Genomic DNA, 16,449 nt, shown 5'->3' on the forward strand with positions numbered 1-16,449 from the left:
CTAGTGCTAGCAGCTTCAATGCTGAAATTTATTATTATTATATCACTATTTTATAACATTATACATACATACATGTTGGTGTTTATTTCTAACATGCAGCCTCCCAACACTTCGTGTTTATACTTTCCACTTCTAATTTCAGTCTCTCTCCGTGTTGCCAGTTTCACATATACTTCCACCACAACATAGGGAATTCAATAATTTATTTAATTTCCATAATTTCACGATAAACAATTCTCAAATTTCTAATAGCTCAAAAAGCTTATCTAGAGTGCTCTCTAAAGTATCTCCAGGAACATATACAAAAACTCTCTGCATAAATTTCATCACGAGTATGAGTCTTTAGAAGAGGTTAATTGGTTTACTGTTGGAGCATCGTTCAAGGAACTTTTGGAACTATGATATTCACGTCAATGAAAAAAACTCTACAAATCCGAACCTAAAGTTACATCAGTTCTAATTTTTGAACGTAATTTTCTAAGATTTTGGTTTTCGTTGATGTTTTACCTTCAATTTTCCTCCGTATCAACATAAACATACTAATTTATTCTCTAAATCATTCGTGCGTGATAAAAAGTTATGGAAGTTTGTTTTTCTACCGTAATAAGCACGATATTCATTTTACCACCCCTGTCCATTTTTCCTCTAACTTTGAACGTGCCTTTGAAGAAATTCCTAAATAATTTCTTAGAGGAATGTCTGCTGGAGTTCTTGAGAGTTTTGTCTATTTTTTCTTAAATTTTCCTGGAATCCATGAATTTAATCAATTTCTATAGTATAAGCATTATTTAAATCTAAAAACACCATCTCGCGGATCCTTAGTATGGATTCGCTTGAAATTAATATTTTTCGGAGGTCTCAGGATGATTAACCAGATATACTGGCCAGTCACAGCCTAAAACTCACGTCTGTCATTCACCACAGTTAGAGATAATGGAAGAATTTAGCTGTGATCGCTTGGATGAGGCCATCAAGCAGTGAGCTAGAAGTCTACCAAGTATCATTCCTAGAGTCCGATAAAATGATCTCGAAGGGAAGATAACCACTTGGACACCTAGATGTTTCGCTTAGGAGAGTTTTCTCAGTCTAAAAATCGTCAGGAAAAGCTTTTCAGGAGACAAATTTTTGTGAAATGTGAGCCAAGTAGCTTTGTCAATTACCACTGCCAATATAAATCTAAAGTGTCGGGAATAAGATACTTCTCCCTATTTGGGAGCATTCCAACAAAAAATCCCGCCAGCAATTTGTCAAAAATATTCCCAGGAGTTAATTGAAGATATTCTCAAACGATTTTACCAGAAATCCGAGAAGATCCTGCAACTTTAAATACAAGATATTATCAGATATTCACCAAGCACTGAAGGCTGTTAAATATTATAAACTACTTGATATCAAGCCAATTATCGGCGTAGTGAAGAATTTGCAAAAAAAAATATTAGAAACCTTCCGAAAACCTTGTTAGATATCCGAGAAAAATTTTCGTCGTATATAAGTCGAAATCTCTACCAAAAATCCTAAAGATTTGAGTGAAAACCGACTATAATGTTATGTTGTATTCAAACGTCAATAATCGCCAAGATCCCGAGTATTTCTTCTAAGAACTTGTGAGGAAGGTTATAAACCACAAATATGTCAAAAATTACCTATTGATACCTATGGAATGATCAGAGTTTCAATTTAAGCTCGCATTGAATAAAATTAGAGCGGATGTGCATTAAGTAACCCTGACTTTGAATGCCTTATTTGAGAAATAATATTAGTTAATAATCATAGTTAGGTAAGAAATTCCTGACAATTAATCATCAATCACGACCAAATGATCCTCATTCTAAATGGCTACGCAAACCCCCTAAAAAGTTGTTACGAACATCCGCGGACCACCGGTTGGGAAGCTCTGTTTTAAACAATTCAAAAATCTATATAAAATTTGTCCTAGCTTGCAGTTTAAGGACGTGTTGGCATAAACTTTCGCTGAAGTCTGCTTGTTAGGTTAAATTGGATAAAAATTTTATTATAAATTGAGTAAAAGTGTTTATAATATTTCCAAATTATAAATTATACTATGTCCAATTTGTCATAAAAACGTATAGAATTCTATCCAGAAACAAAAATAGTAATTATGCTGTTTTGTAGTTTTCTCTCATAAACTTGAAATCATTCTGAAAATGCAAAAATTCAACCGATTCGACTCAAATTTTATGATTTTTGTTTTATTTTTTATATGATTTTACCATTTTTCAAAGGTTCTTGCTCAGAAAAGTTTTGAATATTGATACAAAATTACTGTTTAATATAAACTATCTCTGAACAGACATGAGATCAAGTCATAAACATTGGTATTTTTTGAGGTCTTCTTTTTCGAAAAATTAATCTTTTAAAAATGACTGAGTTATCCCTACGCAAAAAAAAAACATTTGTTTAAGTAATTTTTCAAATGTGTTTTCCAATCCAACACGCCTTAAAGATGGTCTTGTTTACTGTACCAATTGAGCCGGAGAAGCTTTTAAAAAACCAACCTTATGATAACTCAAAAATGTTGAGAATATTCGACGTGTAACGTCCATTTATCTATGTTATTGCACCCACCACTCTGGCTAATGAATATTCGAAAAATGCAGGGCGTCAACTACATGGCGACCGTCGATCATCCGTCAAATCGCTGCGAAAGGCGCGTGTCTAGTCACACGCCTTCAGCCTCAGCGCCACTCAAATTGCCGATGAAGTGGTGTCCTTCGTGGAAACGATACCTTTTTGACCATCTGCCTTCGACAGACACAAACGCACGCACTCATCCTAGGGTAGGGGTGTCAGTTGTCTGTCTGATTGTAGGAAAATCTCGCGCGCAAGGGTCATCTCTCGCTGCAGTAGAAGACAGAGAAAGACGAAAATAGAAACAAGGGAAAGGGAGTAACTGCCCGAAAGGTTTTGTTTACGCCATACTGAAGTGATCATCTGCGCAAGATGTTTACCGTGTGGGCAGAGTTAGGACTTTATGGAAAGCCCCAAAAATAAAACACATGTCGCCGTCGTCGACAGTATTAGATGTCGGAGTCAGTGTTTCGTTGGGCTGTGCACATGTTCGAAATCACCCGAAAATAAATCATGTTAACTCTTTCGCATGTGTTGGTGTGCTTTCAGAAGTTCAAAAGTAGTTGAACTCCCTTGAAGATTAGAGGAAATTAGGCGCACTGACTGTAACATATTAATCCGCACCGGAATCATCGGTTCCCCACCGCACACACGGCACGACAGATAAATGGAACCCGCTAAGAAGGGAAACTTGCCAACAACGTCTTTCTGGGTGCACTTAGCTATGTGTGGATCTGCTTGATCAACCAAGCTTGAAGTTAATAAATATAGAATTTTTAATTAAACAAAATTATCTGTCCGCCCCGCACCGGTTTTGGCCGTGAGACCGGTCGCCATCATTGTCGCACAGTGGTTGAACTCCGTACAAATTTTGGTCAAAAGTTCGGATCTGCCTCAAATCGTTTGAAAATCCTAATTCAAAGGAATCTCAAGGAGTTCTTACGCCGATTTGTTTCAGTTATTTTTCTCGTGATTTAGGGTTTATTTCAGAAGTTATCCCAAAATTCTTCCAGGCATTATTCCTGGAAACCTATTAAAAACTTTTCCAGGAATAGGACGATATCCAAAATTGAAAAGGCAATAGGTGGATCTTTTTCAGTGGTAGTAAAAACGAACTCATGAAGCAAAGAAAGCGCCATGGAACATGAACTGAACACAAAAAGTTATGTATTCACATTACGCTTCATTTCTAATCACTACTTTTTCGATCCAGTTTCCTAATTGCTTGTAAATCACGTTTTTCATTATTTTCCATACATTTTGACAGTTCTCGACTACCATTCTTCCATGCGCTTGTGTTGGAAGTTTGAGAAATTTGAGAATCCAGCGTAGCGCGATCACTGAGTGGAATACAAACATCAGTGTCGCCGCTCGACGACCAGTGAGAGAAACTGAATGTTCGAAAGGTTGTTGTCTGTACTTTTTGCCGCAGGTGCCAACTGTTAGCGTTTAGAAACGAAATAAACAGTCGTTAGCCCATTCTTCGATAAACTCAGTTAGTGATTCATTTATAAGTTTCTTCAAAAACTTCTTCAATTTTTCATCCACGAATTACTCCTGCACTTATTCTAAACAATTCTCGAGTAATGCCATTGGAAAAAATAGCTAACTTCAATATTTGACTTTCGGCCATCTTTGGACCACTGTCCTGTTTTCTACAGGGACGCACCTAGATTTTTTAGCGCGCCGCCTTAGTTATAGTGGCGAAACGTGACAACAGTCAGCCTTTATAGTAGAGTAGTGCTCTGGTGCCCGCCACGTGATGACGTTCCTAGCCTTTTATCTGTTTTATAATTATATCCCGGTAGGGTACGGGAAATTGGAATGCGCGAAAGTGCAGCTCGAATAATGAAGACAGTGCCCCTACCCCAGATAAAACAAAAGCATACGCGGAACGCAGCCCCTGGTCTTGGTTGCCGGCATAACAGTGTGTTCATTTTATTGCCGGTTGCCCCCGGAATGGGTTTGTTGATCTTGGACTTGGTGTTAGTGCCATTTGTGGCTAGGAGGTGACTCATCGCCCGTGGTGAAAATTTTATTCAACTAGAATTTCATCGCGATAATTTGTTATAAACTGTAACTGTCCAACTTTATACGAGTTTTAGATTGCTTTGCAGATTATTCCATGAGCGATGTTTTGCTTTATAGTCTTGAAAGACAAATTTTTTTAACTTATTGTGAGTCAATTTCCGCAAGTCAGTTTGCAACAAGTTAACTCACTGCCCATTTATAATAAGTAAAAAGTATATTCACCAAGCTGTATTTCAACAGAATCACCAAAAATATCAATTTTTTTGGTTTCAAATAACGAAAAAAAATGAAGTTTTGTACGCTTATAATGATGATAGCAGCTCCACTTCATTCTCCATCTATAAACGATGAAGTTTGGATCTTCGTTTGAGTTTTTGATTATCGTCAACGTGTGGTTATCGCAAAATTTGTTTTGTTCTCCTTATTTCTTATGTTGTATTTATTCATGGGACTCAAAGTACTCAGTGCTAGATTTGAAGTCTACTACACCACATTCTCTACTTTCAAAATTTTGATACAAATCGTATTCACGTTCTATGCCTATACCTCTCCCATTTACTGCCTGCGGGTTGCCACTTTCGGTATTCGAACAGATGTCCCTTTTTGTAGCCACACGAATCCATCCGACGATCATTCGCTTCGGGCCAACAACGATAGACGAAGAAGCACCGCTCATTCCCATTCAAAGCAAAACCAGATTTTTTTCTCGTTCATAATTGCATTCATGTATCAGTTTTCATTTTTTCATTTTACTTGCGCTCTCCTTTGCCTCCAGCCTTCGGGTTTTCTTTGCGACGTTGTATCGTGTGGTAGTAGCTATACTCGGTAGAAGAAAGGCATCCTTTTCAGCGAGAAACATCTGCTCCTGTTTTGTCGTTCTCGCGTGTTCTCGAAATCATGGCCATCAAGTTTTAATCATCCTCCCTTTCTCCATCTCTTCTCTCATTTCGTAGTTTTCCACAAAAGATCGATCGTCCATCCCAGATTTACTCGACACATCATCATCATCCCGGTAGCGGCAGTGGTGCCAGTGCCAGTATCCTAGCCAGTGGTGCCAGCAGTAGCAATGCAAGCAGCCTCTGCGGGGGATCGACCGGTGGTAGCAGCGGGGCCTTGGCCACTGCCACCGGGGGCTATGTGTACCTGCCGCAGACGACGGCCCAGACCCAGCACCAGCATTACGTGTCGCCCCAGCAGCTTGCCTACCACCATCATCACCAGCAGCCCAACAGTTACCACCATAGCCATCAGCTGGGAGGTCACCAGACGATCGCCACCCCAACGCTGCACAAGAAGGGCTCGATCCGCAGCAACGGCGAGGTGCTCAAGAGGACCCGGGTGCAGAATGCGTAAGTACCCACAGACAGACAGTTTCGCTGTTCACGCCTCATTAGCCGGACCCGCATACATATTGGTACCGTCGAACGGGGTAACATTGAGCAGCGGGGTAACATTAATAGGAACGTCTCTCCTAGTAAGAAATTCGAATCAACATTTATCGATGGAATGTTTTCAATGGTGAATTCTCTCCCTTAAATTCAAGATATGAAAAAATTAAGATTTTTGTAAGAAGTTTTAAAGAATGCAAAATTTCCTTAGGAAATTACCCAGTTGCGATTCCCTAACCTCAAATCTACCTGTTCCACGATTAAAAATTCTTGACTTTCAGCAACAAATTTGCATCTAGCAAGTAGAGCTTTGTTAGAAAGGAAGATTCCAACCATTTACTTTGTGCTTCATAATCTAACTTCGCCGAATTAGTCATTTTTAGATTCGTAGAACAGGTAAAAAGTGAGGTTACGAGTCGCCTACCTTTAGGCGTATTCCGCGGTTCAAAGTGGTTTTAGTTTCAAAATAACTCAGAGATTAAATGACTTGTAACAATTTCAAATATTACCGACCATTGTTTACACAATTTTAAAGAAATATAAGAAAACTGACCAATGTAACCCCGTTTTACAGTTCATAACACGCACGGACCTTTTAATGAAGAAAGTCACTCAGACACTCAGTCAGCACCGTTCTTATTCAACCCTTGAATAGTGACATAACTCGTCTTTCAAGGCGGCTTTTACACCTGCCAAGCTGACTCTCTAACTGAAGGCAGTCGTGCGGGCTCAACCCGTTCGGCAGTAGGTAATCTAATATATTGACAGCTCATTCAACCGCGAGAATCGATATGAAACGTTCCCAGCTACATATATCCATGTCTTACAATTATTACTCATTTCACCACACTTTCATGGGTTACCTCCTTGTCTAGTTAGTCAGCCAACTGTTGGCTTTTCTTCCTTATGCGGTTTAAATATGAAGACATGAGTGAGACTTGAAGTCTAAGCTCAATCAATATCGTTTAAAAGGATGAGACTATTTTTATGGTTCTCTGCAAAAGCCGATGTATAATTGGTACGTTTTGCTAGTCCGTGTTTAGTCCTATGATATTTTCTGCGACTGTAAAGCAATCAGGGGTAGTACAGTGGAATCTACCGTAGCCAATCTCTCGATGAAAATTCTGACTGCCCTGATGAATTTCTCCACATTAAATTCGTAAAATTGCCCTTCTCAAATTACATACTCCTCTCTGTAACAATCATGATCCGCAACACATCATGAAAGTCTGTTTATCGTCTACTTACTGATATCTAAACAAGCTCCAAACCTGAGGGACATTATTACTGCAGGATGCTCGGGGACTGTTTATCATAACACCTACCCCCAATAGTAAACCATGATCCGCGAGAAAAATGGGTTTTATCATCGCTCTATCCTTGGGACTCTCTTTTGCAGTTGCTATCTATCAAACTTGCTACAACTTGCGACTCATTGTCGATCATAAATCGATACATTCGCGATATTTTAAAGAGCACAAACATGGAGAACCAAGCATTAATATTAACTGAGAACTTGATCGATTAGTCTGGTGGTGAACAGATCAAGTTTTCGGCTCAAATGGATGTTTGGTTCCCCAGATTTGTGGTCTTGTAAACTTCAGGTATGGCTTCGATTTATCTTTGCATTAACGGAGTCCCCACATTCTTGGTCAGTTTATGGTAAACATTTTCAAGTATCAAGAATCCTAAGGGATTTTGAAGAGACCTTTGGTAGGTTCCCTTCAAAATCCTGGTGATTTTTAACTAAATTCTCAGTGAATTTCCAGTTCGCGGTTGTTGAAGTTTTTGTAAGTTGCTAAACAGATAATTTAATTACTGTTGCAAGAACAAGTTCTCACCCATAACAAGCTTTACTGTTCTATAGACATTAGTGATTTTCTATCACTAATGTATAGTTGTATCGAAGCTAGATATAATGGGATCTCAGGAGTCTTCTACAAGACCTAGATGGTTACTTCAACTTTAAAACTTGAAGAAGACACTGCCGCAAAGAAACCAAATACCGCTTGTTACTTTATTAAGGGTTGCTGAATACATTTTCATTTTCAAAAATATCATAGCACATCTAGTTATTGAGATATTAGCTGTTGAAAATGAAAAATTTGAATATTTCAATCAACTTGCGTGCAAGTTTACCAGCTTGTATGACAATTGATTTGCTTATTTGCCACAGTATTCACACTTCATGCGTAAAACTATATTTATCAATAAAGCAATCATGGTAAAAAAGTAAATTATTCTTAATTCAATCGTTCTATTTAAAAAATATATATCTTAAAAGAAATTTTATTTCCTCTTTTGAATGCTTGGTAGATTAGATCTCTGAAAGGTTTAATAAATCATACCTAAATTTCAGTGTTTTATACAACTTTGTTGACCTGTAGCTCAAAATTGCGACGTGCTGGAATATTTCAGATAACGGCATCAGATTCAACAACCCTAAATCAACTAGGGACTCATTATCTTTGGTAGGTTCATCCCGAAATCTTGTCAATTTTTAACTAGGTTCATAGGGGATTTCCAATTAGACGTTGTTGAAGTTTTTATAGGTTGCCTGACAGATTCCTCATCAGACCCTTAAGAGCTTTTTTTTTGTAACCCTTTAGAACTCTGCCGTGATCTTTTATGGTTTCCATTGGAAATTTTGATCCTTTATGAGATTTTTGATATATGTATTCCAGAAGAATGTCATGTCGAAATCATAACTGAATTATTGCAATACTTTTGGGATTGTTCTTGGCACATTTCTATTTACGTGGATTGAAATCGTGTTTTCCACTTTGTGGCCTGACGTCCTATGTAGGACAGAGCCTGCTTTGCAGCTTAATCTTTGATTACACAGTGCGAATCCGATAGGGCTCCAGGAGCACCTTCAGCAATTCCTCCAGAAATTCTGCCTGGAATTCCTCCAAGGATTCTTTCAGGGATTTCTCCAAGGAATGTTCCAGGGATTCCTCTACAGATTTCGCAACGAGTTTCTTAAATAGTTATAACAGGAATACCTCCAGTGATTTGTTCATAGAATCCTTCGATAAGAATTTTAATATGATTCCTCCAGGATTTTTTCCAAGAATTCCTCCATGAACTTTATCCTGGATTGGTCTAGGGATTCCTACTGAGATTCTTCCAGGCATTATTCAAGCTATTCCTCATGATATTTCTTCAGAGATTTCTTCAGAAATTCTTCCAGAGCATTCGCTCAGAAAAAAATATCTACTGGGATTCTTGCAGAGATGTCTCCAATGATTTCTTCATTGATTCCTCCAGGGGTTACACTAGGACAACTTCTTTTAGGATTACTCCAGATATTTCCAGAAATTCATTCGAGGATGAATTCAGTGTATTCCACAGGTGCTTGCCACACGTTGGGATTTGCTTTAATCATCCGCTTCACCTTTCCCTCCGTCTTTTTGTTCTCCGATCCCATTTTTCTTCCAGCTCCTTTGCCGTGGTTCAACGTCAACCGCTCCTGGAACCGCTGCAACACTCTGGAGACGGTTGATTGGTGAATGTTCAACATTTTTCCCAACTGCCGGTGCGACAGGTCAGGAAATTCCAGGTGTTTGGCAAGAATTAGTTCTCTCGACACGAGTTGGTTCGTTGAATCGAAAAACACGACTTCGAGTTTGACAGCATGTAAACATGAGAAAGTGTGCAAAATTTAGTTGATTTTTACCCAATGGTAGAAACATTATGCCCTGTTGAGTGTGTCGCAATAATTCCGTGTTCGCCCTTCAATTTAACTATACCATACTACACAACACTGGTAGATTGAGCGAGCCCTGCTAGCTTTGCTAGCTCTTCAGCAAATGCATGACAGTTTTCTGAAAAAATTCTCATTATGTTCCTGAGATTCAAAGAGATCTTGATCGCGATCTTTAGCAGATTCGAGACTTTTCGTAGTTCACTGAAGTTGTTCGGTAGCTTCCAATTGTTGTTTAGAGATTATTGGCGGTTTCTCTATTTCAACCTAAGCGAATCCGTTGTAAAAATCTTAAATCGATTCGTTGAATTTTCTAGTGTATACGAGTACAAAAATGGCTACTTTGCTGAATAAATCTTACAGGTACAAACTGTAAAAAATTGCACACAACACTAACCTGAGAAGCAGGTAGCCAACTACGAGGAGATTTTGCTTCAGCTTTCGACTTGACTGGCAAATTTTTTAGAGAAATTCTCGAAAGACTTTCTGAATAGGGTTTCTTGGTAAAGTATCTGATGGGATACTACGATGAATTTCTGGAATAGTTCTTGTAGATTCTATCAGGTACTGTTACCGGTACTAAGATGAATGCTCTCTAAAAAGTAAAATCCAATTGAAGCTAATCGATACTTCACAAAGTCCCAGTAGATAGTCCTCCAGTAACCCTTCCAGTAACACATTTAAGTCTTCTATCACATATAGGAGCCTCTCTTAGAACTGCTTCAGAAATTTCTCTAGAATACCATGAGTAAATTTGTCCAATCAAGCTGCATTTTCATAAATTTATCGTCCCAAAATTCTTCCAATATTTTCACCAGATTTATCTGACATGCGCTGTTATTATTCCGAACAGAACTGTTTACATCTATCTATCTAACCAAATCATTCCCTTTTCCAAAGTGGCTATGAAAAATGCAGAGGTTTCCTTGGTTTTATAGTATCTAAGGCTGTTGAAAAATCGCTATGCTCCCATCTACAATGAAAATAACAACGTGGCCGAGCTACTGTGGAAGTATTGGTAAAAAATGACTGTCTTCTTCTTCATATTGGCATTACGTCCTCACTGGGATAAAGCCTGCTTCTCAGATTAGTGTTCTTATGAGCACTTCCACAGTTATTAACTGAAAGTTTTTTTTTGCCAAAGTTGCCATTTTCGCATTCGTATATCGTGTGGCAGGTACGATGATACTCTATGCCCAGGGAAGTCAAGAAAATTTCCATTACGAAAAGAACCTGGACCGACTGGGATTCGAACCCAGACACCTTCAGCATGGCTTTGCTTTGAAGCCGCGGACTCTAACCACTCGGCTAAGGAAGGCCTGAAAAATAACTGTATTATCATCAAATTTTATACCAAAGTCAACCCAGAGTAAAGACACGAGCTAGTCGTTTTGTTATGACTCCATGTAATGTAACATAATATTTTTAAACATGTAACGTGTCGGACACAGTCTGCTGTTTCAGCCCAAAGGGGTGTGCTAAACGTCGCACTGTGCCTGACACTTTGATTGCACCACACCGAAACAATTCAGCTGATCCACTTGAGACGAAAAGTGACACCTTTATTGTGCAAATTTCACACCATCTGAAACGGAACACCATCACTCATAAAGAACACATGGAGTGGAATCAAAACAGCAGTCGGTGCAATTTACGACCGCAAGCCGTAAATTAAACCATCAGACGCGTGGGCAACAAAATTGAAGAAACGAAAAGCTGCTGTGATTCTTCACATATGGTGGTTGGTTCGCAGTGCAAATGTGGGCTCTTATCAGTTCTTTCTTCCGACTTCGATTTTGCGACGACAGCTGGTGGTCGTACACCTTTTCGAGGTCGAAACTGAATCCATCGTCCGTCGATACGCGAATCGGGATCTTCATTGGCTTGACACCGTTATTTTTTTATCATCATTTCGCGCTTGACGGAGAAGATACCTTTGACTCATCCATCCTATTAGACGCAATTCATCTCCTTATCAATGAGAATCTTAAACGAAATGACCGCTTTTTCGGAGCAAAACAAACCTTCTCTGTTTAGATTCAAACCTGATAGGGTACCTACGTCTACACAGGAGGGAAAGCCGCGTTGTTGACAGTCTTCGCCGTAGTCTTTCGCAAGCTCACCGCCAGACTTCGCGAACCGTATTTTTTTTTGCTCCGGCTGTGAGCGTCATTTTTGTGTAAACAAGTGCGGTTGGCTCCACTCGCGCTGCTGCTGCTGATAACGAGCGAGATGAAGCGGGCTCCTCCACATGTACACTCGCAGCAGGGCTGTCCAACGTACGGCCCGCGGGCCACATCCAGCCCACGATTTAATTTTGTGCGGCCCGTGAAGAGTCTTATGACTTTATTCATATCTTGCTCGCTAACGAGTAGTGTGTGGTCTTTTTATTCCGTTGCATACTTAGTGTTCAGTCGAGGATGGATTGCCAACTGGTGAGCTCGTTTCATGTTTATGATTTTCATCATGGCAACGTTATGTTTATGTAATTTTCAAACAAACAATGGATGTTTCATCACCATATGTATCGGCATAAACCCTTATTCCTGTTTCATATAATTTTGATATACACATACTTTTCTATTTTCGTTATTACTAAATATAAGCTTTGAATAGTTCAACATTAGGAACATCGACATACTTTTTTAATCTTCTACTAATATCAACCAATATATTTCCATCACGAGAGGAAAATTCCAAAATAGCTTTAAGTAAGTTGTTTTTTTTTCTTCCATTTTCTCGACCCATGGATAGGTCGCTTCACAGACCAAAGGTAATTCCCTGATCTTTTTCCTCTCTCACCAATCAACACCCTTCCCGTTAATATCGATAATTGTTCGTGGGCCGCACAAAACCTCCTCAAGGGCCACATGCGGCCCGCGAGTCGCAGTTTGGTGATCACTGCTGGTAGGGTCTGGTCGGAGATGTTCCCGCAGGCTGTTTTGCTATTTTCGAATTTGAACTATCGTCGATACCGCCACGATCACGATGCTACCATAACTGATAACAGAGACTCGTTTCGCGAATTCGCCGCCGAGGCCTACACTTCTCAGTTGAATCTTCGCCGCGAATCGAACCACATATAGTCACAAACTCGACGACTGTCCTAGATCTGTCGAACGAACTTTTAAAGTACCTCGGTTTAACTCGCGATAATTGCCGCGGTAGTTAATTGAAAGAAGTGCAGCAAGCAGATGGTTCCTCGAGGCACCGGTTAATTGAAGGTAATTGAAAGTGAATTCCCTTTTGCAACGAACTCTGGTGAGATGCGACATCACACATCTGACGTGGTCCCAGCAGCTGATCTCGTGTCTCACCCATGGGGCCATGATAAACGATTGCGGGGGCGTAATATGTGGCACCACTTGAAACGCCACAAACAATAGATCAAGTGTCGCATCAATTTGCCGCCCACCATTAGGGTTTCTCAACGAGTGAATTTCCATAGATTAGCCAACAGCTCAGCCATCGTAGGGGTTCCATGATGGACAAAGGATTTCGAAAGATCGCCGACTGAGATGTGCGAGGAATAGTAAAAATAAACCCGAGCAGATTTCTGATCAAGAGAGATAACGTCTTTCTCGGTTTCCGACACCGCGTCGTATTCCCACGGTATACGCCGTCTCGAGCTAAAATTTATTGGGCCTACCCTAAATATAAGCCCGAGAGCTTGTGATGTGACAGCTAGTGGCTAAAAAGACATCTCTATCAAATCCAGAACCGTGTGTCGTTTCACGTGTCATTAACCCTTGTGGTACCACAACCCGGAAAACCCATCGCCTTCTGCCACTCGGAGGTGCAAAATTAATTTTGGTTTATCCACCACCACACCCGCCTTCTGATTCGCATGCTTGGACGTGATATGCCGGATATTGGGATCCAGCACCTACTGCGATGCCACACTTGGAAATTACTCGACTAAGCTACCACATCGCCCTGCTATCAGAACTTCTGCGTTTCATCTTGTCGTCATCGTAGCAACTAGCAAGGCAGCTGCTGCTTCGATGCAATGACTCGACAAGAACGACGCGGCGGAGGATGTTTACGGAAAACGCTGGAGAAATGATTTTCGTCTTCATCAAGCAGCGTGAGTTTGCGGCCTACTACTACGATACGATGGGGAGCGGGTATGGATGAACTGAGATTTTATGAAGTGATCTATTGCACCCCCGGTTCCACGGTCGTCCCGTCCGTCGGTGTTGTTGTACATTTAATTTGACGATGGAACTTATACGGTCGAAGTGATGTAAACAGAGCACTTTTGATGGTAAAAGTACGGTTTATAGTTTATATGGGTTTAATTTATGGTCGATTCTTGCCGCTTTTTGTCTAGTCTCTTCAAGTGCATTCTCGTTCGATATTTGTGTGTGCAATGACCATGTTCATAAAAACAGGAATGTCATAGACAAAAAGACGTAAAACTGATGATCTTGCAATGACCAAGTATTATGAATTACATTTTTCGCTGATTTAGGTTACCGAGTTTCGGTGAAAGTTCAACAAATTCAGAAACTGAAGATTTCGAGAGAATGCTGTTGCATCTGAGCTTTCCGGAAAATATATGATGATCACTTATGGCAGTAGCTGATGAAATCAGGGATTTCAATCAAATGAATTTCCAGAGATTCATTTAGAAGATTCCAAACAATATGTTTATAGAAATTAATCTGGGAACATTCCACAATTTTTTCCACAAATTGGTTCAAATAATTCTTTTGAAATTCTCCAAAACAAATCTATGGTTTCTTCTACATATATTCCTCCTGACATTTATCTAGACTGATTCTTCCAGGACACTTTAAGGGATTTGTTCTAGATTCCATCTGGGGATTCTTCAAAGATTTGTATAGAAATCTTTGGAATTGCTCAAGCGATTCGCCCAAGATTTCACTCAACAATTTTACAGTTTGGGTTTTCTTATCCGGAAATTGAATTATTCGAGGGCTCAGTTACCTATGATTTCTATATCGTCGTGAATCTCTAAAGGATGCTAGGACTCTTCTGTTTTCTGGACTTACTTAAAAATTTCATCTACCATTTTTTACAGATTCCACAAGGGATTCCTCAAGGGATTTTAGGAGATATCAATTTTTTCTTGATTTTTTTCAGGAATTCCTACTGAATTTCCTCCAGGCATTTTTCCAGATAGTCCTGCAAAAACTCAACTAGTCCGTCCTGCAAAAGTTTATCTGTGATATGACTGTTTACAGGCACTCCTGCAGAGATGAATATCTCTTTTATGACTTCGTCCGGAGATTCATCCATAAACTCTTTCAACATATAATCCATAAACTCTATAGTTCCCGGGATTTTATCAGGAAAAATCTTAACCAAATATCCCAAAAATTTGTCCGAAAATTCATCCAAAGATTTTCGTAAAATGTAATTTAAGGATTCCTCCAAATGTTCCTCTTCATGACTGTCATTAACGATGACTTCTCACAAGATGTTTAAGTTTTCCCTGGATATCATTAAAAGCTTGCTTCAAGAAAGCCTCCAGGGACACTCAGCACACAGATCAAGGGCTATTTGACGGTAAAGAGTCTAGTTGGAAATTAATCCTGGAGGAGCTGGTAGAAATAAATCTTCAATCATCTTTACCTCAAGATCCTTATCTTCGGAAGTTTGTCTCTTCGGCAAAGAAATTCAACAGATTGGGGGTTATCTGGAGCTAAAAAATATAATCGAGAATTTATCCGCTAGGTGGCACTAGTAACATGTTGTTTTGAATTGTCTGTATCTCAAGTTCCTTATTATTTAGAAGGATGGTAACTTCGGCAAAGCTGTTCAGCAGAATAAGGACAATCTGGCGGTGAAGAGTCAGAATGAGAATCTATCCCCTCCCCCAAGCTCCATGCTCGTACATTTCTCTTAACACTGCTCATGAGATCTTGGGTGAGTCTTTGCCCATCTTTCTTACACAATTTTTCCCAGTTTTTCTTCAAACCTTCATCGGTTTTGAGTGTTTTCCGCTTTTCTTCAACTTCTTCTTAATTATCGCCCAAAATTTTTCGATCGGACGAAGTTCTGGTATATCTGGCGGGTTGACAAGGACCATATTAACGCCTTTTGCTTCGTACCAATCCATTACGGGCTTGGCGTAATGGCACAAAGCGGCATCCGGCCAGAACAGCGTGACACCACGGTTAGAGCGGAGGAAGGACAGCAAGTGCTTCTGCAAGCATTCCTCTCGATAAATCTGCCCGTTTAGGGTGCCGGTTCTAACGAACGGCTTTCTGTACCGTTCGCACTCGCTGATCGCCTGCCACAACAGGTACTTCTTCGCGAATTGGTCCATCTTTCTCCTTCAGAACTGTTCCGTAACCTGCATGGGGAACGTACCGACAAAAAACTCAAGGTCGGGGTTTTTTTTTGGTGTCCGCCTTGATGTATGTCTCATCGTCCCTGAGAAGACAGTCTGGCTTGACCAGCCACTCATGGTACAGCTTCCGCGCACGCAATTTGACCACCGTGTTTTGCTTGTCAGTCCGATTTGGCGCCTTCCTGATTTGCTGGCGTAGCTCTTCTTGTTTCGAATGCATCTTGAAAACTAGAATTTTGCTCACATAAACATAACACTCTAAACTAGTATTACCTAAAATTTCATTAATTTTTACCCACGCGATAAAAAATTACACGCAATACAAAGAGTCGCTTTTTTTTTCAGAGTCCGAACTTTAGTAACATGTTTTCTTCAATGGTCTGTATCTTAAGATCCTTATTTCAACTGAATGT

The 16,449-nt window shown here is 39.8% G+C and overlaps 1 protein-coding gene across 10 annotated transcripts in view; it reads left to right on the plus strand.

The window, feature by feature from the left end:
- Window positions 1-16,449, plus strand: part of LOC5567245 (IQ motif and SEC7 domain-containing protein 1) — a 645,474-nt gene that overhangs the window by 589,129 nt on the left and 39,896 nt on the right. For 9 of the 10 annotated variants that reach the window (XM_021855195.1, XM_021855194.1, XM_021855196.1 and 6 more), the window contains one exon: window positions 5,574-5,969. The exons of the other annotated variant lie outside the window; for it this stretch is intronic. In XM_021855195.1, coding sequence (XP_021710887.1) covers window positions 5,574-5,969 — 396 coding nt within the window. The remainder of the gene's footprint in view (window positions 1-5,573; window positions 5,970-16,449) is intronic. 10 annotated transcript variants of the gene reach the window in all.

This window comes from Aedes aegypti, chromosome 3 (assembly GCF_002204515.2).
Source record: "Aedes aegypti strain LVP_AGWG chromosome 3, AaegL5.0 Primary Assembly, whole genome shotgun sequence".
Classification (NCBI taxonomy): domain Eukaryota; kingdom Metazoa; phylum Arthropoda; class Insecta; order Diptera; family Culicidae; genus Aedes; species Aedes aegypti.